Source organism: Callospermophilus lateralis, chromosome 8, assembly GCF_048772815.1.
Source record: "Callospermophilus lateralis isolate mCalLat2 chromosome 8, mCalLat2.hap1, whole genome shotgun sequence".
Taxonomy (NCBI): domain Eukaryota; kingdom Metazoa; phylum Chordata; class Mammalia; order Rodentia; family Sciuridae; genus Callospermophilus; species Callospermophilus lateralis.
In genome coordinates, this window is record NC_135312.1 from 2,797,407 (window position 1) to 2,823,177 (window position 25,771).

General features: G+C 56.3%; 1 protein-coding gene across 1 annotated transcript; it reads right to left on the minus strand.

Moving 5' to 3' along the window:
- Window positions 1-860: 860 nt before the first annotated feature.
- Window positions 861-17,023, minus strand: Lrpap1 (LDL receptor related protein associated protein 1). The gene is made up of 8 exons (XM_077110164.1): window positions 16,761-17,023; window positions 10,774-10,918; window positions 7,703-7,827; window positions 6,534-6,654; window positions 5,717-5,875; window positions 3,879-3,961; window positions 2,484-2,660; window positions 861-1,245 (listed from the first exon to the last, which is right to left on the minus strand). Exons 1-8 carry the CDS (start codon window positions 16,977-16,979, stop codon window positions 1,183-1,185), a joined length of 1,092 nt encoding a protein of 363 aa, XP_076966279.1. The 5' UTR covers window positions 16,980-17,023; the 3' UTR covers window positions 861-1,182.
- Window positions 17,024-25,771: the final 8,748 nt, after the last annotated feature.

Sequence of the window (25,771 nt, forward strand, 5' to 3'; positions counted from 1 at the left end):
CCCTTTGGGAGACTGCCCAGGTGTGCATGCACACTGGTGTGCTTTCTTTCTTTCAGAATCTAAAAAAGGACATGGCCGTAGTGCTGACCCTCGTGGTGGGGCTGTAGGACAGCAGCCGTGGAGAAGCAGCTTCTGTTTCTCCTGCACACTTCAAAGGCACGCGAGTCCTCTGCTGCTGGCTCTGTAGAGGGCAGACTGACCCTGGTGTCCTCTGGCTCCTCCAGGTCCCAGGCCCAGCCCTGTGAGGCCATGCACCCCCACACCCTGGACTGTGAACCCCACGAGGGCCAGTCTCTGCACACGGGGCACTGGCTGGGTACCTGAGTATGTGGCTGGCACTGAGTGCAGATGTGGAGACCCTGCAGACAATCACCTCCTGGCCTCAGATGCTGCCAAGGTCTCTGGGCAGCCTGTTACCCAGCACTTCCTGGGGGGAACACCCAGCTGGCCTGGACCTGTGGGTGAGCAGACTCTGCACTGCCCAGAGCCCGGGGGCTGTGCTCGCTCTGCCCTGCTACCTGTGTGCTCTGGCTAGCGGGCTCGCCCTCTTCTGTTTCTTACAAATCGTGACTAGATGACCCTCCAGAGGGACAGATCTCAACTCTTGAGACCTAGCCACTGCCAGACCCAGCCAGCCTCTTCCAGGCTCAAATACGGGGAACACGCCCCCTGAAGCCGGGTATGGGGACCTGTCAGGGTCTCCCAAGTCCCCAGGGCTGCAAAGGTAAGAGGAAGAAGGAGAATGAGACCAGGGCCCTGGGGAAGTGCTGAAGTAGTGGAGCAATGCTGGCTCTGGCCAGTGCTTGGCCACAAACCTTGAGACCAGGCGACGATGGGACGACGGACACACCACACTCTGATTCTCAGGACTCTGTACATGTTTCCAGGGGAAGATTCACAGGGTCCTGATGCAGACCACACCGAGCAGCACTCGAGACCTTTGTCCGACTGGCTGCTGGACTCCAGTCCTCTCCAGGGTGATGATGGCCACCTCTGCTTAAGACACAGGAGGCTACCACCCAGAGGCCAGGCCAGATGTGGGAGGGAGAACGCTGGTTCCACTGGGCCTGTGAAACATCCTCCCTGCCATGGCACCTGGGATCAGCCTGCCTTCATCACGGCCAGTCTCTCCATGCAGGCGATGCCACCGCAGCCCCTGGCACCTTCAGGGGGCTTCCACTCTCAGAGCTCATTGTGCCGTGCCCTCGAGATCCTGCTGGACAGGTCCTGCAGATGCTTCTTTACCTGCAAACAGGGACATGATCAGCTGGACTAGAAGGGCAGGAGTGCCACACCCATGGCGACTGCGCACCCCAGGAGCACACTGAATAGGTGCCCGCGCCCTGCCCTCCTCATCACACACTGTCCAGTTCGTGCCCCCAGGAAGCAGACCTTCCTGACAAGCGGAACAGGTCTTCCCAGCGTCCACCTTGTCCTTAAAAGCTTGAGTGGGAGACGCTGTGGTGGGCTGCATCTGCACGAGGGGTGAGCTCACCCTGGACCCACTGCTACAAGGGCCCTCAGGACCGTCCCCTGCCTCCAGGCCCAGAGCTCTGCACTTCGCACAGAGCCCCACCTGCTGGCTGTTCCCCGCCACGGCTCAGCATCAGTCCTGGCTGAAGGTCTCCTCTTGGCGTCCCCAGCACAACTGATGGCTGTGTGCTGGCATTGAACCCAGGGCCTTGCACACACCAGGCAAGTGCTTATCGCTGAGTTACAGCCACAACCCACTTAGAGCCAGGGGCTCCCTGAGTTGCCCAGGCTGGCCCTGAACTTGTGATCCTCCTGCCTCAGCCTCTGACACAGGTGTGCGCTGCCAGGCCTGGCTGGTGACAGGCTTTCCTAGCCAAGGCCGCACTGCCCTCCATGGAAGGAAGGGAAGCCAGGACTGCACCTGGCAGGAGAGCCCTCCGCCAACGCCTGCACTCAGATGGCAGCGATGGGCACCGGCGACTGGGCGCCTGGCTCCTCCCCACTTAGCCCCCTCCTCCTAGCACTTCTGCATCAGGCTTTGCCGATTTTTGAGGAGGAAGCACAGCCCTGTGGTTCAGACCCTGCAGGCAGTAAAAGGTCCCCTCCCAGCCTGAGCCCCACTCCCTGGACAAAGTCTCTCCTGGTTTCATGGGGCCTGGTGCTGGATCCTCAGTGCCCACACCACCTTGCATCCCTGCTCACTGAGCTTGCCCAGGGTGTCCCGTGGGAATGGCTCCTGGGGGAGGAAGGTGACTGCTCTGTGGGTCACCACCAATGGTCCTCCAGCACCATCCCGGTCTCATCCCTGGTGAGATTTGGACAGGACACAGCAGTGGCAGATTTCGGTCGCACCAGCAAGGGCCTGCACTGTGTGGGCCAGGAGGCCAGGCTCCATGCATGTGGGTTCCTGAGGCCTCTCAGAGCAGCTGCCCTGCAGCCCTGTAGGGGGTGGCCATGTGGGTGGGGGCGGCCCTGCATGGGCTGACAGGCACAGGCCAGGTGGCACCCACCTTGTAGCCCAGCTCCTGGGTCTTGCCCTGCAGCAGCGCGTGCCTCTCCCTGCTGCGGCTGACGTGCTCGCTGTCGCCAAAGCTCTCCACGTGCTTCAGCTTCTGGTGTGAGACCTCCAGCTGCTTCTGGTAGTGGCTGTGCTTTTCGATTTTGGCCTCAAAGTGCTTGAGCTCCTCCTGGAAGGTTTTGACACTCACTTTTCTCCAATGTGACCCTGGGCACCTGAGGGCCTGTCTCTGGGCAAGGATGGTCCCACTGGGAGCCAGGTAAGCGCAGGAAGTGGCTCAGGCTGCTGTGGCCAGCAGTCATGAAGCAGCATGCTTGAGGGCAGTGTGGGCGGGAGCGGCCATGGTGCCACAGCTAAGGGTCTCCAAAGGAGAGGGACGCCCCACCAGAGCCTCATGGCCTCGAGGACCTCGGTGTCACCCTGGGCCTCTGGTCCCCGTCTGCACTTTCTTCACTGCACTGACCCCAAGCCCCATTTGCAGACTGACACCTGGTGCTTGGGCTCTTCCACGGTCGCCTCTGCATGTGCCTTTCCCTCCCTCCCTGCAGCCCCCGACCTCTCCTGCACCATCTTCCCAGATCCTGGTCACCCTACCCATCTTCAACTGGCCAAGGCCCTCTCCAGTTCTGCAGGGCCCACTGGCCCACTCCCCAAGGGTGACAGACCCGACCCTCCCGCGGAGGCTAAGGGCTCTTCCCGGGGCCACGAGGGCGGGTGTGCATGACCGCTCTCCCTGCTGGCAGTCGTCCCCCTCTGGGCCTAGCCACCCCACCCCAGGTGCACACACGGAACACGTCCTGAACACTCAGACGACACAGAGTTCCGTGGGCCCCCACAATCCCCCAAAGTCCCCTGGTTTAGCACCAGCAGCCCTCCCAAAGGCCTGTCCCCCACCTCGGGTGACCCGCCAGCTTGCAGCGGCTCTGCCAGGACAGCCCGCAGTGAGGAGTTGCTTAGCTTCCCATGGCTCAAAGGAACCAGAGCCCCTTCCTTGGTGAGCAGCCTCTTACTGTCTCCTCTCTGGACACCTTGCCCCATTCACCTCCCACAGCCCCTGTCCCACTGGACACACCAGCCACTTCCCCTCTCAGTGCCCCAGTGGTCCTCTCCTCACAGCACGGCCAGCCAGGCAGACCACCCAGGCACAGACATGGCTCATCCTCGGCCATGGGGCTGTGCTGGCTTGAGAGGCACGTTCATGTGCACACAGCCCCACCTGGCCACCAACCAGGACTCAGGGCTACAGAAGTCAGCAGGGGACGAGGGCCAGAGGAAGCAGGTGGGGACAGACACACAAGTATGCAGGCCCCGCCCTACACCAGAGCTGGACAGGAACTCAGGCGGGCACACAGCGGGCACAGCGGGGCAGACAGCAGGGCCTCCTTACCCGAAATGACTCCAGCTCTTTTTCCGTGAAGTTGGCGGACTGGGCCAGGTCCCACAGATCGATCACCCGGGGCTCCTCAAACTCTGCAAAACAGCAGGAGCCACCTGTCTTGGGGCAGTGTGGCTGGGCCCACAGAGCCTGCTCAGCCCCAGGATAGGGTGTGCACACGTGTATGTGACTGCCTGGTGTCATCGCACAGCTGAGGCTTGGACACAACCACACGTAAGCCTGGGTACGCTCAGAGCATTCCTGAGGCGCACTGGGCACCTGGTCTGTCACTCAAAGGACTGGCTGTGATGTGGCCCCTGGTGAAGGGTGCTTCTCCTGGGCTTAGAACCTGGGCCGCCCTGCCCATGACTGGAACACCAGCTGCTCCTGGATGCCTCTGAGGGGCAGTGTGGGTTGGGGGCTGTGCAGAAGTTACTTGGCATTGGTCAGGGCTGTCCATCAGAGACAGGTCCAGAGTGGGGGTTGGATTGTTCACCTTTTTGCTCCTAAGCAGACCAGGTGGCTCCTTGACCCTGCTGGGCCCACGTGGGGACACAGTGAAGCTGCCCAGCATGGGTCACCAGCCTCTGCTCACCTGGCCTGCCTGTGAGCCACATGGTGCCTGCTACTCCTCCTCCTGGCTGACCTTCCTGCCCAGGACCCGAGGGAGCCTTGGCTTGTGGGGAGAGGGCTGGAGGACAAAGTGCAAGGGCAGGAGAAACCAAGGAGCTGGCCGGATGCAGCTGCACGAGGAGACATTCTGAGGGGGGCGTGGGGCAGGGGTCAGCATCACCACCCACCATGCCCACTGTGGCCAAGCCCTCTGGCTCCTAATAACCCAGGAATGGCAAATCTGCCAGGTGGTATTGTCACTTCCACAGGAGGCTGTGTCCAGGTGGAGGAGAGATGATGACACTCTTACCCAAGGGCACGCAGATGGCAGGAGTAGAACAAAACCAAGGGGAGCTGGGCCTGGCCCTGCAGGACACGTGCGCCCCTGTGCTGGGTGCCGCCTCTCGTCTTGAGAGGCCTTCCAGGTGGTGTCCCAGTGAAGCCAAGCCCCTGTCGCAGGGTGGCAGATGGGGTGGCCTGGAGGGAGCATGGGCTGTGCCTTGTGGAGCCTGCCACACTGGCATGGGCCTGAGGCTCAGTAAGCCAGGGTCAAGGTGAACCAGGGTGGCTGACCCACTGCCCCCTGGCCCCAGGCCCAATATGCAGCAAGAGCATGCAGGTAGGGGCAGACCCTGACTCAGGAAAGCTCAAACTGATGGTCAACTAACAGCACCGATGCTTTCCAAGAGCTGGTCAGCAGAACTTGGACCAACAACACTGACCCAAAGCTTCGTAGAGCCCTAGATGAGCTTGTCCCTCATCCTGTGGGAGAGCTGCCTCTTTTCTTCCCACTCCAATAAATCCCACGTCTTTGCATTAGCATTCACTCTTCCTTGTCTGTGGGTTCCATTCTTCGGGTTCGTGAGATAAGAACCCAGAACGAAGAGACTGGTGGAGAGCCGCCAGCCTACTGCCACCTGGAGGACACAGCCCTCACTAAGAGCTGCAATAAGCCAGCCACCAGGCCTGCTGGGGGTGGGCTGTGCCTTGGGGCCACTGCTCCACCACCTGAGTCAGCTTCAGGGACGGGGCTGGCAGGGCAGAGGCACCCATGCTTACGGAACAGCTTGGGAAAGCGGACCCTGGGCCAGCCCCTCTAACAGTCAAGGAGCGCATGTGACAAGGGCCCAAGGCCAGTGGGCTAGTCCCCCAAGCACTGAGAACACAACCTGCCAGATACACCCTCCACTGTTACAGCCAGCAGCAGTGGACAGGTGCCGGTCGCGTGTGGAGCTTACCGGCCAGGGGACCGTAGCCCTGGTGGCTGACCTTCCTCAGGCGATCCAGGCCCTGGTTGATGCTGCGCAGTTTGTCCTTCAGCTCACTGTGCTTGCTGTGTAGGACGTCGTCCTTGACCTGGCTCCGATCAGAAGGACTGATGACGTTGTCATAAACCTCTGTGGAATCAGAATACAATGCCTGGTGAGGGCCTCCTGAGGGGCCTGGCGCTGGGACCACTGTGTTGCCGAAAACCACACCCCTAGGAGAGTTCAAAGGTTCTCTCTTGGAAGCATCTGCTCCTCAGCTGTCTCTGGGGACAGTGATGTCAGCTGATGGGCCCTTTCAAACAGCAACACCTGGGTCCATGGTGACTGCAGGTGGACGTCAGTGCACCCAGAGCCCTGGAGGCCACCCAAGACGGCACAGCCCCACCAGCCTTCCAATGTGCTCTCTCTCAGGGTCCCTACTTGGGGGAGTTCTGAGGGGGAAAGGCCTGGCCAGTCAGGAGGCAGTAGCTGCCTGCTTGCTTGGGAGAGGAGGCCAGGGTGGCCACAGAGCTGCTGCCAAAGCTTCATCTGAGTGGAGCGTTAGTGCTGGGCTATGGCTCAGGGGTGGAGCGCTTGCCTGGCACATGTGAGGCCCTGGGTTCAATCCTCAGCACCACATATAAATAAAAATAAGGTCCACCAACAACTAATAAAATATTAAACAACAACAAACCTGTTTCCATTCACAAAACTGGGTGGAAACCTAAGACAAGGGCACTGGGTGGCCCCCGGCAGGTCACTGCATGGAGCAGTGTGGCATTGCAGGCGGGGCAGGCGGGCAAGGTACCTTCAGTCCTGCTCAGCGTCTCCAGCAGGACGTTGTACTCAGCCACCTTCTCTTTATGGTGCAGAAACTCCTTCCACAGCTTGTCCAGCTCTTCACTGGAGAATTTCCCTGAGGTCTTCGCCTACAGGGAAGGGGACCAGCAGGAAGTCCCCTGGTGGGGCGTGCCATCCCTCTGTCCTCCATAAGCCCCCAGACTCCACAGGTGTGTACCCCAGGAAAATAAAACCCAAACCAGGGAGAACGCTGTTGCTGGGCAAGGTGACCATGCTGCCCAGGTGAGGAGAGGAGGACCTGAGGAGGGTCCCCCACACCTACTCCCTCTCCTGGCTGTGGCTGGTGAACACAGCAAGGTCATTTCCCTGGGGGGCCCAGGGCTGGTCACCTTGCCATTCCATCTGCCTCTTGCCCCCTTCCCCACAACCCAGGATAACAGGCTGGCGCAGAGTTCCAATCCCTGAACCAAATCAGCGGGGTCCAGACAAGCTGTTCTGAACCAGGGTGGAAGGAGAGCCAAAGCAAGGGAGCACCCTGATATAGGTCAGCCAGACCATCACACCCCAACACCTGGCCCCACCCAGCACCCCACTCTGAGGTCTGCAGCCCCAACAGCATGCCAGGTCAAGCCCAGTAGACCGCCTTCCAAGACAGCACAGAGAGCCCACTCGCGCATGGGCACGGACACACACCAGGCTGAGGTGCGTTCCCACAGCAGCAGCTCTGCAGGCCAATTAAGGCAGAGGACGTAGCCAAGGGGTGGTGGTAGCTTGGTGGTAGAGCACTTGCCTAGCTCTGGGTTCAATTCCCAGCACCATCATGAATAGATAAATGAAAAGAATGCAGTCACGCTGTGTTTTAACCTGTGCAATTTAATAACGCTGCTAAGCACGTTCTTAACATTTCAGCCTAAGAGCTATAAGCCAAAAGAATCGCTTTGTAGAGAGCACAGGCATGTTCCAAAGAGGAAGCAGAGGCTGAGCTGCAGGGAGGAGAGAACCATCACAAAGAGCAGCACTGTCCCAAGAAAGCTGCGTTCTCCTGAGGGGCCCCACACAGTGAGCACTGTGCAAGGGATGGGGGGCCTTGCAGGGTGACAGCTTGAGACCCAACCCCCATGCCCTAACCCTAATATCAGGGCAGGTCTGAGCGGTCATGGAAAAACGGATGGATACCTTGTGCCACAGCTTTTCCAGCCTGGGGTCCCCCAGCCCGTCGTCCTGGGCGCTGTCACTGAGTGAGTTGCTGTGCACCATCTGGGCCTCCTTCCTCCCGTCCAGACCATACCTGGCCAAGATAACTAGAGAGGAGCGGTTTTACTCCACACAGTTCTTTGACCAACAGTCCATCTGTCTCAGAGACTCCCGGGGCGGCGCTGGCCTGCTTTCTCTTCACCCTGGCTGCTGGGTGGCCATGCAAGACGCAGTGGACCAGCACGCACACCAGCCCCCAGTGCTTACGAACACCAGGAGGACAGGCCTGGTTCCTCCCGTGGACACACCCTGCTAACGTCCTCCTGAACACAGAGGTGGCTTGTGGGAAAACCAGGTGTGGCCTGGATGGGCCACTGGCCACAGGGTCTCAAGGACAGATGGTATTGTCCCAGTTTCTGACCAACCCCAGTGAGGACAGACAGTCCACTGAGGGGTCAGGCAATGACCAGGGAGCCTGACAACCCTGATGATGTGCTCACCTACAGAGGAAAGGCAGAGCCAGAACTCCTGGCAGATTCTGGGGCAGCTGAGAGGGGAGGCCAGCCAGCATGTCTGCTGCTACCCAGCCCAAGGGACGTACTGGCCTTGTACATCAGTCTTTCTGCCCCATGAGGACACATACCTCTGGTCACTAGCACACAGCAGGGAAGGGCAGACAGCTGACCCTACTGTGGACAGGCTTGGTGCTCTGGACACGAGCAAATAGGGCCTGGTCTCTTGTCCCAGGAAGCAGCTCTCTAGAGCCAGGGCTCTGACCTCTTAACCTACATGCTAGCACTCAGCCACTACAGCTCTGTGGGCAAGCCCCCCCCCCCCAGCCAGGCCCCCCTGGAATCCACAGGCCATCCAGTTGGCTCAGCCTATATATGGTCTTTGGAAACTCCCTTCCCCTCTTCTGGGCCCAGAAGAGGGGAAGGGAGTTTCCAAAGACCAGACAGGAGACCATAGGTCTTGATGCGTCTGGAAGCTTGGCCGCTGGGGGCCTCCAGCATGCGCAGCAGGAGCACTCTGGCGTTACAGTCCAGGAGCCCTGGTCCTCTCAGTGTTAGGCAGCCTACAGACGCCTCACTCCACTGCAGACAGTGGTCAGGAGCTGACTGGGCGTGGGTTGGCGGGGTCCCCCTGGGGCGCACACACAGCAAAACTTGTCAAACCCTATGGTAAGATTTGGATTCCATCACATGCAACTTTTATCTCTAAGAAGGACTTTAAAAATGACTTAAGCCAGGCCCAAACTACTTGGCAGGCTGAGGTGGGAGGAACACCTGAGCCTGGAGTTCAGGGCAGCCTGAGCAACACAGGTAGGAGACCCTGCCTTTAAAAATAAAACAAACAACAATGTTGATTGAGTAAAGGTGGCTCAGCCACCCCAGCCTCAGAAAGCCAGTGCCTGCCTTGTCTCCAAGGTCTGGCGGACCGGCCCAGGCCACCACTGCTCCCAGCTCCAGGAAGAGCCCAGCCACCCCAGGCCTCACACTCCCGACTCCCCTGGACAGCTCTGGCAGCCCAAGCTCAGGGCCGACGGCACAGGAACCACCAGACTCCTGACCACAGGTAAATGGCCAGGGCTATGCTCAGCAACCAGGACTGAGGAGGGTTCTGGATGCTGGACTCTGCCTCAGGTGGAATCCCAGATGCTGAGGCTGGAGAAGGCCTCACAGAGCACGGAGCCCAGCCTTTCCTGAGGTGGCCGTGGGCTGTGTGTGGGGTGAACAATAGGTGCAGACAGGGCTGTGCAGGCAGGACCCATCCCTCTCAGGACAGAGCCCATGTGGGCTTTGCCAAAAGAGCCACTGTCAGTCTAGATGAGGCAGTTCAGTGAGGTATGTCCTTAGGGTGCCCAGGGCAGAGCTGGTGGAGATGGGGTTCCCCAGTGCTCCTATCAGTTGTGCCCATTTCTCATCCCAGGCTCCTGTCTGGACACTGCATGACACAGTCCCCCTGGGTGTGCTGTATGACCATGTATGACCATGGCACAGGGAATGGGGAGCAGGTCCACAGACCACACCTAGAAGACAGTGGGCCTGTGTGGCCATGAGAGTGGCCAGCATCAGCAAGCACCCACCTCCAGGAGTGCTCAGGAGGGTCAGCTTCCAGAGTTCCACTAAGGCTGTTGCCAGGCACCAGAGACTAGTGTCATCCAAGCAGAAAACTCTGCCCTACATGGGTCATGGGCCTGGACTTTACTAGGCTGGAAGAAGCCACTCCCAATGAGGACACCAGCCAGCAAGGGAGGAGACGGTCACTAACCCACCTCCCTGGAGCCCTGGGCTCCTCTATCTCTTGGGCCTGGACTCCTGTCCACCAGGGCAGGGCTGGTTCCTCTGGAAGGGAAGGGCTCTGGCAGCTCCAGGGCCCTCCATCCTACACATGCCCAGTTCCTTCTGATGGGGTGGAATTGGGGCAGGAAACTCCACAGCAGGCTCCTGCCCTGCCCAAGAGGATGGCCTCCCCAACATGCAGCACGAAGTGCAGCTGTCCCGACTCATCTCAGGTGTGTCTCCTCTAGCCTGCCGCTGCATGTGGATTTTGTGTTCCTGATACACAATCTGAACTTGGCCTGTAAAATGGGATAAATGAGGCTGGGCCATGGCGCACCCAGACGCTGTACAGTGGTGAAGCTCTGAAGGCCTGAGCAGGGAGAGGGACGGCAGGGGACAGCACTGGCTCTGGAGGCAGAAAACCCCACACAGGATATCCGTCCCTGAGTCTGTTAAGGGGGGACCGGAGTCAGCACCTCAGTGAGGCCTGAGGAGGAACAGTCTCCTGTTGGACTGAGGAGAGGACCTGCATCCCCCTCGGGCTGCCTGGGTGAACCGTGTCCCCAACCTGTTTCCAGGCCATGCAGCTAGGGGCCGTCAGCCGCCGGGGCATCTGTGTGTCTGGAACTCTGATCCTGGTCCTCTTCCAGCGTGCCAACAGCACTCAGGGGACAGACAGGCCTGAGACTATGGCCAAGGTGCCCCTGGGGGCGAGCCTGCACGCTGAGGCTGGGCAGCTGCCTCCCCCATTGTAAGAAGAAAAACAAGCACCATTAAGATTGCGAATCAGCTTTGCTTCTTTCTCCCCGTCCTCGTCCAGGCCCTCGATCTTCAGTTTCTTCCAGTTGAGCTCATCTCTCTCTTGAATCTTCAGATCGGCATGGAGCTCTGCCAGCTTCACAGGAGAGAGATGCAGCTGCCCAACAAGAACAGAGCAATGTGTGACCAAGGCAGACACAGCCCGAGGCTGACCTGGGAGAAGGGTGGCAACTGGGAGACCCCAGACAAGAGGGGACAGAGTTGGGGCCATGGGCAAGAGGTTCTAAAGACAGCCGGCCTTCCACCCAGGCCCGAGCTCTAGAAATCCCAGTCCATGGAGAGGTCGCCCCTGATGGCGGCTGCCTAGAGGCTGGGGCTGCTGTGACAGGCACCCTCTCTCCCTCCCTCCCTGCTGGTACACCAGGGAAACAGGGTACCAATGAGGGGCTGGGCCTGGTAAAGAAACGCATTACCTTTTGCTCATGCTGCACAACTATGAAAAAACAATTGAAAGTGCCACAGAGAAGACTGAATTTACAGAAAATAAAATCCAAATAAATAATCCAAAAAATAAAATATATTTTTTGAGGGTAGTACTGGGGATTGAACCCAGGGTCTCCCACAGGCTAGGAGAGTGCTCTACCACTGAGCCACGCCCCCCAGTCCTCCAAACAAAATTTAAAAAACCAGAATCAAGCAGAACTACAACTGTCCCAGGACACTGGCCATGTCTGAGACAGAGCCAGGCCACGTGGAACACAGATCCCGAGCACCTGCAGTGGGTATGAACTGGACTCCCTACCAGATGCTTAGCCTGTCCTGGGCAACGGGAGGGGGACAGTCAGCAGAGACCCCTACAAGTCCTCCAAAACAACTGCAACCTCTGATTCTCCTACTTCATTTCCCGAGGCCCTTAATCCCCATCTCTTACGTGTATCAGGCTTTCCTGTGAGCCCAGGACGCTTCTGAAAGGGAACCCAGATACCTGGAGTGGAAATAATAATAACCCTCTCATTTACCTGCTGGCAAGCCAACCGTGCAGGTATAACCCACCTGTCCTGCCTGGCAGGTTGCAGCAGGGAAAGGGGCAGGGTCTGGGGGATCTTCCGCCCCTCCACAGCTGGTGCTTCCCTCCTCTCACTCAGGACCCACTCTCCAAGGAATGACTTCTCTGTTGACCCTGAACCCCTTTCTCTGGTGTCTCCACACCCTCTGACCTGGCCCTGCCTGTCCAATAATTTCTCCTCTGAACTCTATCGGGTGCCCCTGCTGAAGGCTGGATGCCCATCTGCAGCGTGCCCTTGAGACCCTGGGATGACTTGGCTGCATCTCATCTGTAGGCTCCCAGAGAAGCAGCGACACCGGCCATGGAGGCAGGGTGGAGTGGGGACAGACAGGAGAGGAAGCTAGACTCGCCTGTTCTGACAGGCCCAGCCACCACAGCACAGCGGCTCCCCCTTGCCCTATTTCTGATCCGAAGCCCACATTTACTTATTTTCTATTTGTGACACAAAACTCTGGAGCAATAATGGAAGGTCTGTTTCCATCTCTAATCCCCACACACTGCATCGTCTCCTCTGCTGGGCACACGGCAGCAGGGCAGCGCTGCGGGAGGAGACGCTGCGGGCAGGAGACGGCTGAGGCTCTGTTTTTTTTTTTTTTTTTTAAATAAATATTTTTTTAGTTATAGTTGGGCACAATATCTTTATTTTACTTATTTATTTTTAGGATCGAACCCAGCCCCTCGCACACGCTAGGCGAGCCCTCTACTGCTGAGCCACAACCCAGCCCGAGGCTCTGGTTTTGCTCTGCAGGGAGGGCTGGTAGTGCCCTCACGCCAGATCTGCCCTCTCTGGGGCTGCTGGGGAGGGTCCAGGTATTCACCAATGCTGCTTGGTGCCTCGCTGGAGGGCAGAGCTGAGGACGTGGGCCACAGCCTTCCTCCAAGGCTCAAGCACAAGCACTCTCACCTGCAAACTGTGGTGGGCTTTGCACCCCCTGCCCACCTTCCCAGGGCTCTGAGAGAGTCAGTGGGCGAACATGGGAGGGTACACTGTGAGATGCAAAAGGGGAACTGCACAGGGGGGCCACCATCTGCCCCAGAGTCACCCGTTCTCTTCTCAGGCCCAAACCTCGGTGTCTAAACCTACCACCCAAATCTCTCAAAAGTCATGACATGCCCACTGTCCTCTGACATTTACTGCCTACAAGCTCAGGGCTGAAGGTACAGTGCTCAGAGCCACAAAACCAGCAGCTGTCAGCTCTACTTGGGAGGGAGACAAGCAGGTCACGCGCAAACACCTGGCTCTCACTTCAGGATTCCTTTCTCTCTTTAAAGTTAGACGTTAACACATCAAGTTTGAAGTACTAGTTAAAGAGAAGTAAATGCAAAAAATAATCCATTAGGGCTGGGATAGAACACGTGCCTACCATGCATGAGGTCCTGGGTTCAATGCCTAGCACTGCAAAAATAAACAAACACAACAAAAGCAGACTCTTGTCAAATATTAAGTCCTGGAGTAAATAACTGACGACCAGGAGACAGACAGGGGGCGGCCCAGAGCATGGAAAGACAGAACTTGCCCTTCAGACACCACCTCCAATGGCCCCGAGGGTGAGCACAAACCCTAGGGAGCTGCCCAGCTGCCTGTCACTCTCCCTGGAAGCCCCAACACCACCCAGGAATCCTCTGTGTGCCTAGGAGTCAGTGGGGCTCTGGAACTTTCCAGACCCTTCTGCTTTTTCAATCCCCTGTCCCCAGAAACCCAGGCCCAGAATGTGTAGTCTCTGGAGTCCATTCAAACCTTGGCCCCTGGGGCCAGGGCTGTGTGTTCTGCCAAGCAGAGGTATGCAGAGCACAGCTCAGGCAGGGCAGGTGGTGTGCCCAGCACCCATGCTGCCAAGATAACCACTCAACTCCCAAAGAGCAGCAAGTGCTGCCCACGTGCTGGCTTGACCACAAGGCAACCTCGCTGTTGCTGGCTAGGCAGTCACTGGCCAAGCAGCAAGCCGCTGCAGACAGCTGGCATGCAGCACCCTCTCATGCTGCTCAGTCCCTCGATAAAGGGCTTGCTGGCAGGTGGCAGGTACCATGTGGAGGCAGGAAGGCCATGGCCACTCCTGGGACCACCCTTTCCTCAGAGTCCCTGGAGAAGTGTGACACAGGGCCCTTCCAAGGGCACGAAGAAGGAGGAAATGGAAACATCTGGCAACAGGGATGGGCTTCTTGGGTCCTTTGCTCTGCACACCTGACCTTTAAGGACAACACCTACTTTGGTTGTGTCAGAGGTGAAAGATGTTCATCTGTCAGAAATAGGAACTCTGAGCTTAAAGACCCATTTCCCAGGCTGAGGGTGACAGTGCACCTTTACTGCAGGGGTGCTACTCAGACCTAGGAAGCCTGCTCCTCAGAAAGAGAAGCCCCAGATGTCTGTGGGCACATGGCAGCTGCCACAGAAGCACCCCTCCCCCATAGCTAAGGACAGCCCTGGGCTGGGAGTCTGCCATCTTGCAACACACTGGGTGTCACAACACCAGAGGACTCAGCTTGCTTAGGGACATTTGGGAAGCGGGGACGGGGTGATTTCAGTCAGGGTACGAAGCTAGGATGGACTGTCTCCCAGGATGGAAACACTCTCTGTATCTTCTCACCTCCGCCCCCACAGGAGTCTCAGGGTGGGTCTGACCTCCTCAAGAAGAGGGTCAGAATGAGGGTGAGGCACATGGCTTTGTCACACTTATTACCTGACCCTCAGATACCATGACATGCTATATAGTGTTGTCTGCTATGATACAATCATATATTTAGAAAGCCAAAAAATGCATAATGCTTTTGTCAAGCAAATAAGAAAGAACAAAATCTTTCTGGCCAGCGAAGGAAGGTCACGAAGCTGGGAACGCTGGTCCCCCATGCTCCATCTGATTCTGCCACAGAATACAAAGAGACCCCAACTCAAAAAGGGCCTTGCAGCATCCCTCACTCCCACCTAAAGCAGCGGGTAGGTGGTGGGTGAGAAGTGATGTGAGCTACGCTCACATTAACACCCTCTTCAAGCTGACCACAGACTCACCTGCCTTGTCCACCCCAGGATCCAGCGCTCTTAGTAGTAGGAGTAGAAGCATTAAGCCCACCTTGGACCCAAGGCTGCAGGGGCCTGAGCAGAACAATCCTCCTGGCTGCCCTGAGGCGACTCAGTACCTGGCCACAGCTCCTACCACCACCCTTCCATGTCTAGAAGGAAAACCAGCAAAAGTCAGTGTGTCCTCAACTACTAGGCTCTCTGGAAGTGGGAAGACACACAAGATGCCCTAACACAGAAGTCCACCCTGGAAGAACTTCCCATTAGGTTCAGTGGAAAATGTTTGCACACATGACTGCAGAATTTCAGGGCTAGAGGGACCAGAAAGGTCATGTGGTCCAAGGCCTGCACCCAGCAGTGACCACAGAAGACAGGAGAATAGACTGGCCTGATACCGAAGTAAATCAGGTGTGGGAGGAGCACAGGAGAACCCAGAGATGGTGCATGGGAACAGGTGACCTGCCAGAGGTCTAAGAAAGGCACCCAGGCTGACAGATGCAGAGGCTGGCCTGGGGCACGTTTAGATGGGTAAGTGGAAGGCCTAGGCCAGCTCCCAAAGCAAGGGGAGCCTCTGGGTTCATGGGCACCCGAGCACATTTTCCCAACACTATCTCCAACTCAGACTAGTGTCTTCTTGGTTCTCTAACCTCACCCTGCGGAGGAAATTCCACCCAGACAATAGTGGCTGGCTCAGCACACCCATTACAGTGGGCAGCGGGGGCCAGTGAAAACACATCCTGAGCTCTAGACTTTCCTGGTCCCTGCTGCTCAGATGATCCTGCCACATCCAACCCCACTGTGTCCTTGGCCCATTCCTCCAGGAAACCACTATGTTTCTCTAGCCTACAGTGCTGTCTCCATAGAGATGTAGGCCATCTCTGTAGGCCATCTCTATCTCTGTAGGTTCTCCAGCAGAACCTCAGGACACTGGCTGGAAATGAAGCTGGGACAGGAGCATCTTGTGAAGAGCTTACAGGGCTATACACACTGGACACAACTCCCCTTCCTGCAGCGTCCCCTGCAGCCAGCCTCCCAATCCTCCCTCACTACTCTTCCTCCACAGCCAGAGAGTCTGCTCTCTTCCAGAATTTATTCTTATCTTGCAAATTATTTACTCAAGAATGCTAAAACTGGACTACTTAAAGGAAAAGTTAATCTGACCTCCTTCTACTTAAAGATGAAGAGACTGAGACCCAGAGGAGTGGGTCTTAGTTTGTAAATAACTATTTTCATACACTTGAGCCCATGCCTAAAAAATGAAATAGCTTTTATGTTAATGTAGAGTGTGGCTGGCCAAGGGTCATTCCAGTTAGGAAGCTGGCTGACCTTGGGATGCCTTTTCCCCTCTAGGCTTTGGTACCTTTATCTCCAAATGAAGAGATCAGATTAGATACCTGTTAAACTTCCAGTTTAGCATTCCCTGGGCCTTTTGTTTCAAGAATTCTAAGCTGACCTATTCTCCACCTCTCTCTATCCCACACTCAAATTAACCAGCACCAGCCTGCTCCTGGGGACTTCTGCTGTTCTTGGAAACGTCCGTGTCCAACCTCACCTGTTTTAATTCTTTATCCATAAAGGGAGAGGTAGGGTGGAACAAATGGCAAAGGCCTGCAAAAGGCCAACGGCTAGCTCTGCCTCACTCGGGATAACTAGCTCGCTGGGCAGAGGAGGCTGGCGCGCGTGGACCAAGCTGGTGGGGGTACCCTTGGGGCGGGCCTCCAGCTGCACTAAAGGCGACGCAGCTCTACCCAAGGTCTCCCAGGACTTCTGCAAGTCCCGCTGCCTCAGGGTCCCCTTCCTAAGGCAGGTGAGGTAGAGGTGCCCACCTGACCTCGGGGAGGCAGAGCTTGCGGCCGCAGGAACCCGGCCAGGGCTGACTGGCACGGCCGCCCCAGCCCACCGTCCCCGGCCCCCGCTCACCCTCCGGGCCTTCTCCCACAGCTGCTTCAGCTTCTCCATGCGGAACTCCTCCCCGGGTTCGCTCTTCGCGGGCGACTCGGGCTCATTCTTCTCCCGCGAGTACTTGCCGCCGTGGGTCGCCGCAGGCCAGGGTCCGAGCAGCAGCAGCAGCGCCAGCAGCAGCGGCAGGGACAGCGGGAGCCCGCACAGCCCAGAGACCCTCTGCCTCCGCGGCGCCATCTTCCTCTGCGGCGCTGTCCCCACCTCGCGCCCGCCCGTCAGGACTTCCAGGCCCCGCCCACCTTCCGCGGGGCCTCTTGGGAGTGAGCTGATTGGGCGACGGGCGGGCGTCTCCTAGCAACCTGCCGCGGGCGGGGGCGGAGCCTGGAGGGCTAGGGGTCCTCTGCCGCTGCCCGCCCGAGCGCAGGAGAGTCAGTGGCCCCTTCGGTGCGACAGGTTCTGCCCGCGCGCTGGTCCCCGCCGGGCCTGGGCGTAGCTGTCTCGCCCTGGGACCCCTGGGGCCGCTCCTCGCCGAGCGGAAGGGCGCGTGGCAGCCAGGCTGGCGGGGGGGGGGGGCACCTGCCGCGCACCTGACGCAGCGCTGCCTCCCTGATCCTAGTCCCCCTGCCAGGTGTGCGTGGCCTGGCCGCTGTCCCCACCTGCCACATTTCATTAGATCCACCGACTGAACGTCGGGGCTTGGCGGTGCCCTGGGGCAGAGTGGGAGCCAGAGGGAAGGAGGGAGCCACAGATGCGGAGGCCAGGGGGCTGAGGGTCTAGTAGAGCCTGGGGGCCGTGAGAGCCCGCGGTGAGGACATCCTGACGGTCTCAGGGCCAAGGGGCGCTGAGGACAAAGCGAGGGTGGGCGTCTGTAGGGAAAGCTGCGTCCTATACTTTTCCAGGAAGGGCTGCCCTGTCTTGAGAGCCATCGTGTCGTTTTGTCCAGCTGTTTATTTGTCCCAGGAAGGAGGGGAGGCTCGGCCTTCCTCTCTGGGAGCCAGCAGCTAGCCCGCTGTTCCGCTGTTAATACCCGCTTTAAGGTTAGGTCAGACTGACCATGGTATCAGCGTAGACCCTGTGAGAACGGATGTTCACTTTGACCCTGGTTCAGGTCTGAAGGACAGGCGCTCCTCACCAGCTGCAGCTGGGTTCTGGCGGGTGCTTCTGGGAGCCAGCCACCCCCCAACGCCCCCACTCCCGTCTTCAACACGGCATCCAGGGCTCCGTCTTCGACACAGTGTCCAGGATCCCAACTTGGACACAGCATCCCAGGCTCCAGCTGGCCACTGAGGAACCCCAGGGGAGGTGGAAAATAGGCCAGCCCTGTCTGCTCAGAGGGCCACACCTGATGCAGCCGGGTCTGGCAATGTTGTCTAGCTGTTCTCCCAAGTGGGAGCCATATGGGTGTGTGGACACTGGCTGGTTTTGTTTGTTTGTTTGTTTAGACTGCCTGTCTGAAGATGTAGGTACCATGCAGGTAGCTTCCTATCAGCTTTTTAAACCCCTCACTCTGTGTCTTGAGCAGTCAGCTAAGGGTTCTAAAACTCTTAAGGGAAGCTCCTCATGTGAAAGAGAAAGAGAAATGGAAACAGACAACAGCAAAAAAGCAACTGGGCGAAAACAAACCATGTAGGTAGGGCCTGGGGGTGTAGCTTGGTGGTAAAGGGTTTGCCTTACAGGTCCTGAGATGGACCCCCAGCACCACAAACAACAAAAACAAGACCAAACAAAGGGAAAAACACACACAGGAAAAAGAAATTGGGAAAAATGACCATCACTATTATCCTCACAGAGACCCATGGAACACACACACACACAGAAAATATATGTATAAAATGTATAATGTTATGTATAATATATAAGAATAATATATGTAGGTCAGAGAACAGTGAGTTTTGGAAACCAAAAGCCAAATAGAATGATAGGAAGATTTTGAAGAAAATGCTGATTAAGTGGATTGAAATCAGGAAGAGATGATTAATAAGAAAGAATAAATAAGGAAAAAATTAGATTTCCAATTCAGGAGAACTATTATTTGATTAACAAAGTTTCACAAAGAAAGTACAGATAAAATAGGGAGAAATAAACTATCAAAGAAATGATTTAAGACAAGTTTCCAGACCTACAGGGGGTGAACAGTTGTGAGGTTGAAGGGACCCACCGAATTGCTCACAATGAGTAAAAATAGACCTCTAACACCCAACACATTTTTGTGAACATTGTAGGCAAAAAGATTTTTATAAGCTCTAAAGGAGAAAAATAACTACATGGAAAAGGCAGAAATGTCTTTAGGCTTCTCAACAGCAACACTTGAAGTAAGAAAGCAGCAGAGCAGTAACTTGAAAATTTAGCAGGAAAATGACTTCCAATCTAGAATTCTACACCCAGCCAAGCAAACTATCAAGAAAATATGAGGGCTGGGGATGTGGCTCAAGCGGTAGCGCGCTCGCCTGGCATGCGTGCAGCCCGGGTTCGATCCTCAACACCACATACAAACAAAGATGTTGTGTCCACCGAAAACTAAAAAATAAAATATTAAAATTTCTCTCTCTCTCCTCTCTCTCTCTCTCTCTCTCTTAAAAAAAAAAAAGAAAATATGAGAGTACTTAATGAGAGTCTTTCAATAAAAGACATTTTACACACACAAGTGCTCCACCAAAGTGAGAAAACAAGAAAGAGGAAGACGGATACAAGTACAAGATCCCGTATGAGAGAGGGAAGAAAAGGAATCCCCCAAGGATAGTCATGGAGGGTGACCTGTGGCAGAGATTACTCAAGGGATAGACAGGTCTTTACCATTATTTCACATTTTTAAACCTAAAACCAGAATGCTCTTGTGGGCCTGGCTCAAATTTTCACGTGAACCCCCAGTTCCTGATGCTTGGAACTACAGAGGCCACCCATTTCTCCTGACATAATGTTTTTCTTGACCATAGTCCTGAGAGCTAGAGAAGAAGAGGCTCCAGATTGGCCCTTTCTTGTGCATATTCCTGTTGACCATTGGTACCTGGACCACACCAGAGCCTTCAAATGTCTTGGCTCTGACAAGTCCCCTTTGTCCTTTGCTCCTGATATCCTCAGAAAGGCCTCTTAGAACCCACAGAGAAATGGAGGCCAGACTGGAACGAAAGCCTCATTCTCCTTGGCTTTCACCTGGTCTTCTGGTGGTGTAGGGTCCTGGGACCCCTTTTCTTGTACAGCCACCTTTGGGTGCCCTGCTCAGCTTTCCAGAACTAAGCACCATTGTGTAGGAGACGCAGACACAGTTGATGAGACTGTGAATAAGGCAGGTGATGATTCAAGTTGGAGTAGAGGTTCCCTGGCCTAGGGGAGGAAGCAGGATGGCAGGAGGTGGATGTGCAGAGAGGCTTCTAAAGTACTGCCCATGTGTAATTTCTTGACCTGGGTGGTGGGTACGCATGTGCATTCTGTCATTCTTCAAATTGGGTGTTCACATTGAAAGATTAATTTGTATACATTATATATTTTTTAAAAATCTTACAAAATCGCCTTAGTTAATGCAAGAGTACAGAGGCCTGACACACAGTAGGGGTCCAGGTGAGGGCCTACTGTCTTCCTGGGCTCATCCTACAGGGATGAATATTTTTTTCACTTTCTCAATTCAGCTCAACTGTCTCGAGGCCCCAGCCTGCACCATGCCCAGCCCCTGCTGGGTGCCGAGGATTCTGCATAGAACCTGGCTCTGTAAGTGGTAGGGGGAAGATGTGGGAAGTGGAAAAGCATGGCCCTGAGAAAGCCCCAGCGGGAGAGCCCCCATGAGGACAGAGAGTGAGGCTGTCCAGTGGTGAAGGGGCCACAGGCCAGCTGATTTCTTGCTCAAGGAGAGGAGCAGGGCTGCCGGCCTGTCTCCAAGCAGAACTCTCCGAGCAGAACGCACCTCGCTGTTCAGGACTGTCTGATCTTCAGCAGCAGGTGTCGGGGCTGGCTTACTCCAGCTGTCGAAGGGCACTTGGTCCAGTGGGCACCCGCATCTGCAGCTCTCAGGAGCCCCCAGTATTGTTGCTGAGTGGTCAGGTGGATGAGAACTGGTTCTGGATTTCATCCTACTACAGCCAAAGAGCAATTTGTTTTGTCCTTGATTTGGAATGTAAATGCTGTTCTCACCAGGCAATGGCGGGGAGGCACCGTGGACAGGTGAGCGCCAGGTGGCCGCGAGGCAGGTCCTGTGGTGGGAACACAGTGCCAGGAGGCAGGGCAGTGCTCGGGCGAGGCCAGCCTGGAGGAATTGAGGGTGCTGCTGGAGAGAAGACTTTGTCCAGAGGAAATGGGGAGCCCTGGAAGTGTCCTGAGCAGGGGGTGGCCAGGTCAGATTCATGTAGAAGGCACAGAGACCAGGTGGCAGATGGTGACCTGGATGAGAGAGACGCCCCAAGGTGGTGAAGGTGGAGTAGCCATATGAGGGTAGAAGGGACTGAATTCAGTGACTAAAGTCTGGACTGATGCCAGGCAGCAGGTGGGACGTTCCCAGGACAAGGGAACAGTGGGGAAGAGCGTGTTCGGAGGAAGAGAGAGGCCAGTTTTACATTTTAAGGAGGGAGGGTCCCTTGGATGTGTGTGGAGCTCTCCAGGGCATTTAGCTAAGTAGATCCAGCTCTCAGAAGAGGGATCAGGAGAGAGGAGAGGGAGCTGACACGGAGCAGTGGACGCCCTGGGATGGGGTGGGCAGCTCTCAAAGGGAGGGCAGGGAGGTGGAGCTCCCAGAGCAGCTCCCAGCAGCCAGGTGGAGGGACACCAGGAGGAGTCCTGCTGCAGACCATTGAGGGAGGCCAGGGAGAGAGCACAGCACCACAGCAGGGGCTGGCCCCGAGGGAGAGCAAATCCCAGGTCACGTGTGGCCTCTGCCTGTGCAGCAGGTGGGCTCTGTGTAGGAAGCAGGGTCTGAGATGGGGTTGGTGGGTGACTTGTGGAGGGTGGAGTGGACCAAGTGAAGGGAACTTGTTTGCTTCAATGGTGTGGGGGTTCTTCAGCTTCATCCAAGGGGCGCCTAAGAGGTAGGAATTACATCTCCCCGTCACCCTGTTTGGGGCCAGGGCCACTGTGTGTCCCCTTCCTGTCAGTAGGCCACTGGGTCATGCTGGAGACTGACCTCCTGGGTTGGGCAGTTTCCCTCTGGCTCAGGCAATTCCCCACAGGGACAGCTGTGAGCAGCAGGCAGCTGGGGGTAGGTGATCCAGCTGCTGCAGGGCATCTGGGTGGGCACTGAGATCACCACCATCCTCTGCTAGCCACCATTGCCTGGAGACATGTAGGGTCCAGCTTCCATGCCTCCGTCAGCACCCCAAGTGGGTCCTTGAAGTAAGACTACCCTCAGCTGCCCCCCCACCAGGCAAAACCCAAGCGCCTCACTGCTTCCTACCATTCCTTGCCACTCCAGACCCTAGGGTAATCTCATTATGCTTCTGTCTCTGAATGTCCAGCTCAGAGCCCCCAGGTGACCCCTGACCATGCAGCTCCGTGTATCCCCTCTCTGATCCCTTCCCCACCTCTCCTGTGTTAGCTTGTCATTGCTATGATCAAAATGCCCGACAAGGACCACTTAGAGGATAAAAAGGTTATTTTGGCTTATGGTTTCAGAGGTGTCAGTCTATGGTCACTGCCTTGCTTTGGCCTGCGGTGAAGCAGAACATGGTGGAAGAAGGTCATGGCTGAGGAACATCGCTCATGGGGTTGGGGGAAGATGGGACACAGATAAGGGAGGGAAGGGACCAGGACTAATACAGTTCAAGGCCACTCCCTCCCCTCCCACTGACTTCCTCCAGTCAGGCTCCACCTGCCCACAGTTACCACCCAGAAGTCCATTCAGCTTTGGCTGGGTGAGGCCCACGTGCCAAAACCTTCCCGGGCCTCCTGAGCTCGTGACCATCAGTGAGCCTCCTCCCCATACCCAGACCTTCGGCTGTACCTTGGCCTTCTTCAGCACCATGCTCTAGCACTCCTCGCTCTCTCTTTTTTAAGCACCAAATAACCCATTTAATAAATGAGCAAAACAGACACCTCTCAAAAGATAAAGTACAAATAGGCAAGAAATATGTGAAAAAATGTTCAACATTATTAGCAATTAAGTAAATGAGAAAAAAAATCTTGTAAACATTCACATTTTAAAAATACTGACAGTTCAAATCTTCATTTTTGTGATTTTTCTCTTTCTAAACAACTTTTTTTTTTTTTTTAATTTACTTGTTCTACTTGGTTGCGTGTGACAGCAGCATGCATTCCGATTCATGGTGCACAGGTGACAGCTTGCACTCCTCTCTTATCACCTTTGGTGGTTCCGGGTCTCTGGGGAGTGAGCCTCTAAAATCCTGGGTGCTCTGCTTTGATGATCTCGACCTCAGAGCTACTCAGCCACCCACTCCCGGGACCACGCCCTAGACTTTGTGGCCTAGAGCTATAAAGTCTGCCAGGAACACAGCTCCATGCACCCACCCAGCAGTTACCACCTCCTCTCTCCAGTTACCACCTCCTCTCTGTCCTGAGTGCCACACCTCACAGTCCTGCAGCTGGGACTGAGCATTGCTGCTCTACTCTACCAGATCCCAGCTGTGACGATCCCTTAGGCCTTCCTTGCCCTCCCAGCTGTTATGGTAGACACCAAACATTCTCAGTGGCAACTGCAAATTCCCACAAGTCTTTTCTCCATCAGACAAACATCCCTAGCCCTCAGTTGTCCCCACAGGAGGGGACCACATACTGGCCTTGGCATCTTCCTCTGGAGCTTCTGTCCATGGCTCCTTCCCGCTGGCCTAAGTGTTCTCTGAGCATAAGGACTGTGTTTCCTGCACCTTGGTCTCCTTTGCCTAGCCCAGGGTTGACTCAGGGTTGGTCTCAATGAACGAATGTGGAATGGGTGAATGGGTGGATGGTTGGGTAGACGGATGGGCGGATGGATGGAAGGATGGATGGGTGGGTGGGTGGATAGGTAGAGGGATGCATGATGAATTCCTCCCTCGTTTCCCAGTCCTGTCATGGTGTATGCCAAATCTGCCACAAAGCCCCTGGTGACAATGTGGTGGAGGAATAGGTGGTGAGTATCTCTTACGTGCCTCAGATCCAGAACAGCACCAGGAGACACCCAGGTGGCATCTGCTGCTGCTCAAGAGGGATGGAGTTGAGGTCGGGAGAGAGCAGGTGGCTCTAGACTGCCTGGCTCCAGGCCTCTCAGGTCAAAGGGTGTTCTCCCTCATGTTTCTGCAGATGTGGGCGTGGACGTCCTAAGGCACAGGGTGGGCCTGAAGCCTCCCTGCAAGGTGTGCAGCTGTGGAGGGCTGTGGTCCCCCAATGCCTGCCTCCTGCCCCTGCTCCCCACCCCCGCGGTGGCTCTCCACCCTGCCTAGAATCCCTGGGCTGGCAGACCCCAGGAAGCCCCTCCCCTGGCACAGGGACTATGGCTCTGTACCTCGCCCCTACACAGGTGATTAACTTGTCTGTTAAGAACTCCTACTTAGTAATTCCGACATGAAACTCCCACCAGGCTGAAACTTGACACGGAACAGCAATTACTGAAAACATATTTTTAAAAAAGTTGCTGTCTTTGTAAGAGTTCATCCTCCTCCACTCCCTGGCCTCCCCCACAGAGACAGGTGTGTGGGTCCTTCCTCTGTGAATATGACTTTGGGAGCTGCAGTTAATGAGCGCTGGCCCAGGGTGAGGTGGCGGCTCAGGCTGATGCACCAGGAACTGTCCTTGGGGCAGCGGGTGCTGCGCACAGCCCCCAAGCTTTGCTAAGGGGCCCAGTGCCCAAGGCAACAAGGGAAAGACCTTTCCTCACTTCTAACAGGAGGGGCCCCTTTTCAGATGAGGAGAGTGGCACTGTGTGGCCTCAGGAAGGTGGCAGGGCTTCCCTGGGCTCAGCAGCCCTACTGAGAGGCAGTTGCAGCGGGGCCTTCTGTTCTCAGGGTGGGAGTAACAGCAGGTGCCCCAGGTACCCCGCTTTGGGAGGGCGGCACTCTGCAGGGAGCATCTGGTGAGGGCAGGCTGCACCCTGCACAGGGGCTGAGGTCTAGAGGGTGAGGTGAGGTCACTCCTCCAGGTCAGAAGGCTGTGAACTCCGGCTGGGGCTGGGTTGGTGTGGCTCCCCCTTCCTCTCATCTGCCCCTCCTGTTTAGATGCCTGTTTCTAAGCCTGTTTCCACGCTCAGGGATTTGACCTTTGGTCACATTACTGGCCAGTTGCTGTGTGTCAGGCAGAACACCCGGGAAGGCCCTGCCCCAGGGCTCACACACCAAGGCCCCTGTAGAGACCACAGGTGAAAGACTCCACCAAGGGGGTGGCTTGCTTCCCCTGTGCACGGGTCTGCCCCAGGCTGGAAGTGTCCCACGGCACAGCAGAGGCATCTCCCCTCTCCTTTCTCAAGGAGAGGCCTCCCTCCCAGGAGCGCCCAAGGTCACCTCTAGAGCATCTGTGCCCAGCAGGCAGGAGCCATCTGTGGACAGGTGGAGCTCTCCTTTCTAATGCAGGTAGAACTCCACAGAGGCCTGAGGGTCGATGATAAGACAGAAGATAACGTTAGTAGAATATGTTCCAAAGGTTGGTTCACCGTTTGGGGCAAGAATTTAAAGAACTTCACATGCTTGTGTAAATCTATGAGCTACATGCGAGGTCCAGGAAATGATCACAATACTGCAGTGACTGTAAAGTCAGAGTTGCTCTTGGGCTAAAGTATCCTTTAATATCAAAAATAAAAAATAAGTATAAATGCTGAGGTTCCCTTCACCTGTGTGGCCTGGCCCCCGAGCCTCTTATGTCTAGCCAGAGTCCCCAGACAGAAAGGAGGTGGGACATCTGGCTGGAGTCCTGAGCAGGGGTCCCGAGCAGCTGCCTTGCCAGGGCGTCAGAGCCTTGAGAGTCTGAAGTAGCTGCTGAGGTCCCTGATCCAAGGGAACCTGTCAGCGTCTGCAGCCCTCATGGGGTGCCGTGGGCAGGACCCGAGGAGCCCATCCTACCCTCAGAGCTCTCTCCACTCTGGGCATCACTCAGCAGAGTGAGGAGAGGCTGGGAGAGTCTGACAGGGC

Bases quoted from the DNA above. Each gene is read 5' to 3' on its own strand.
- Lrpap1 (XM_077110164.1), bottom strand. From the start codon at position 16,979: ATGGCGCCGCGGAGGCAGAGGGTCTCTGGGCTGTGCGGGCTCCCGCTG. The intron at 7,828-10,773 runs GTGCTTGTTTTT...GCTCCTCTCTAG, and splicing joins GCTGATTCGCAATCTTAATG to TTATCTTGGCCAGGTATGGT. The intron at 6,655-7,702 runs GTATCCATCCGT...CCTTCCCTGTAG, and splicing joins TGGAAAAGCTGTGGCACAAG to GCGAAGACCTCAGGGAAATT.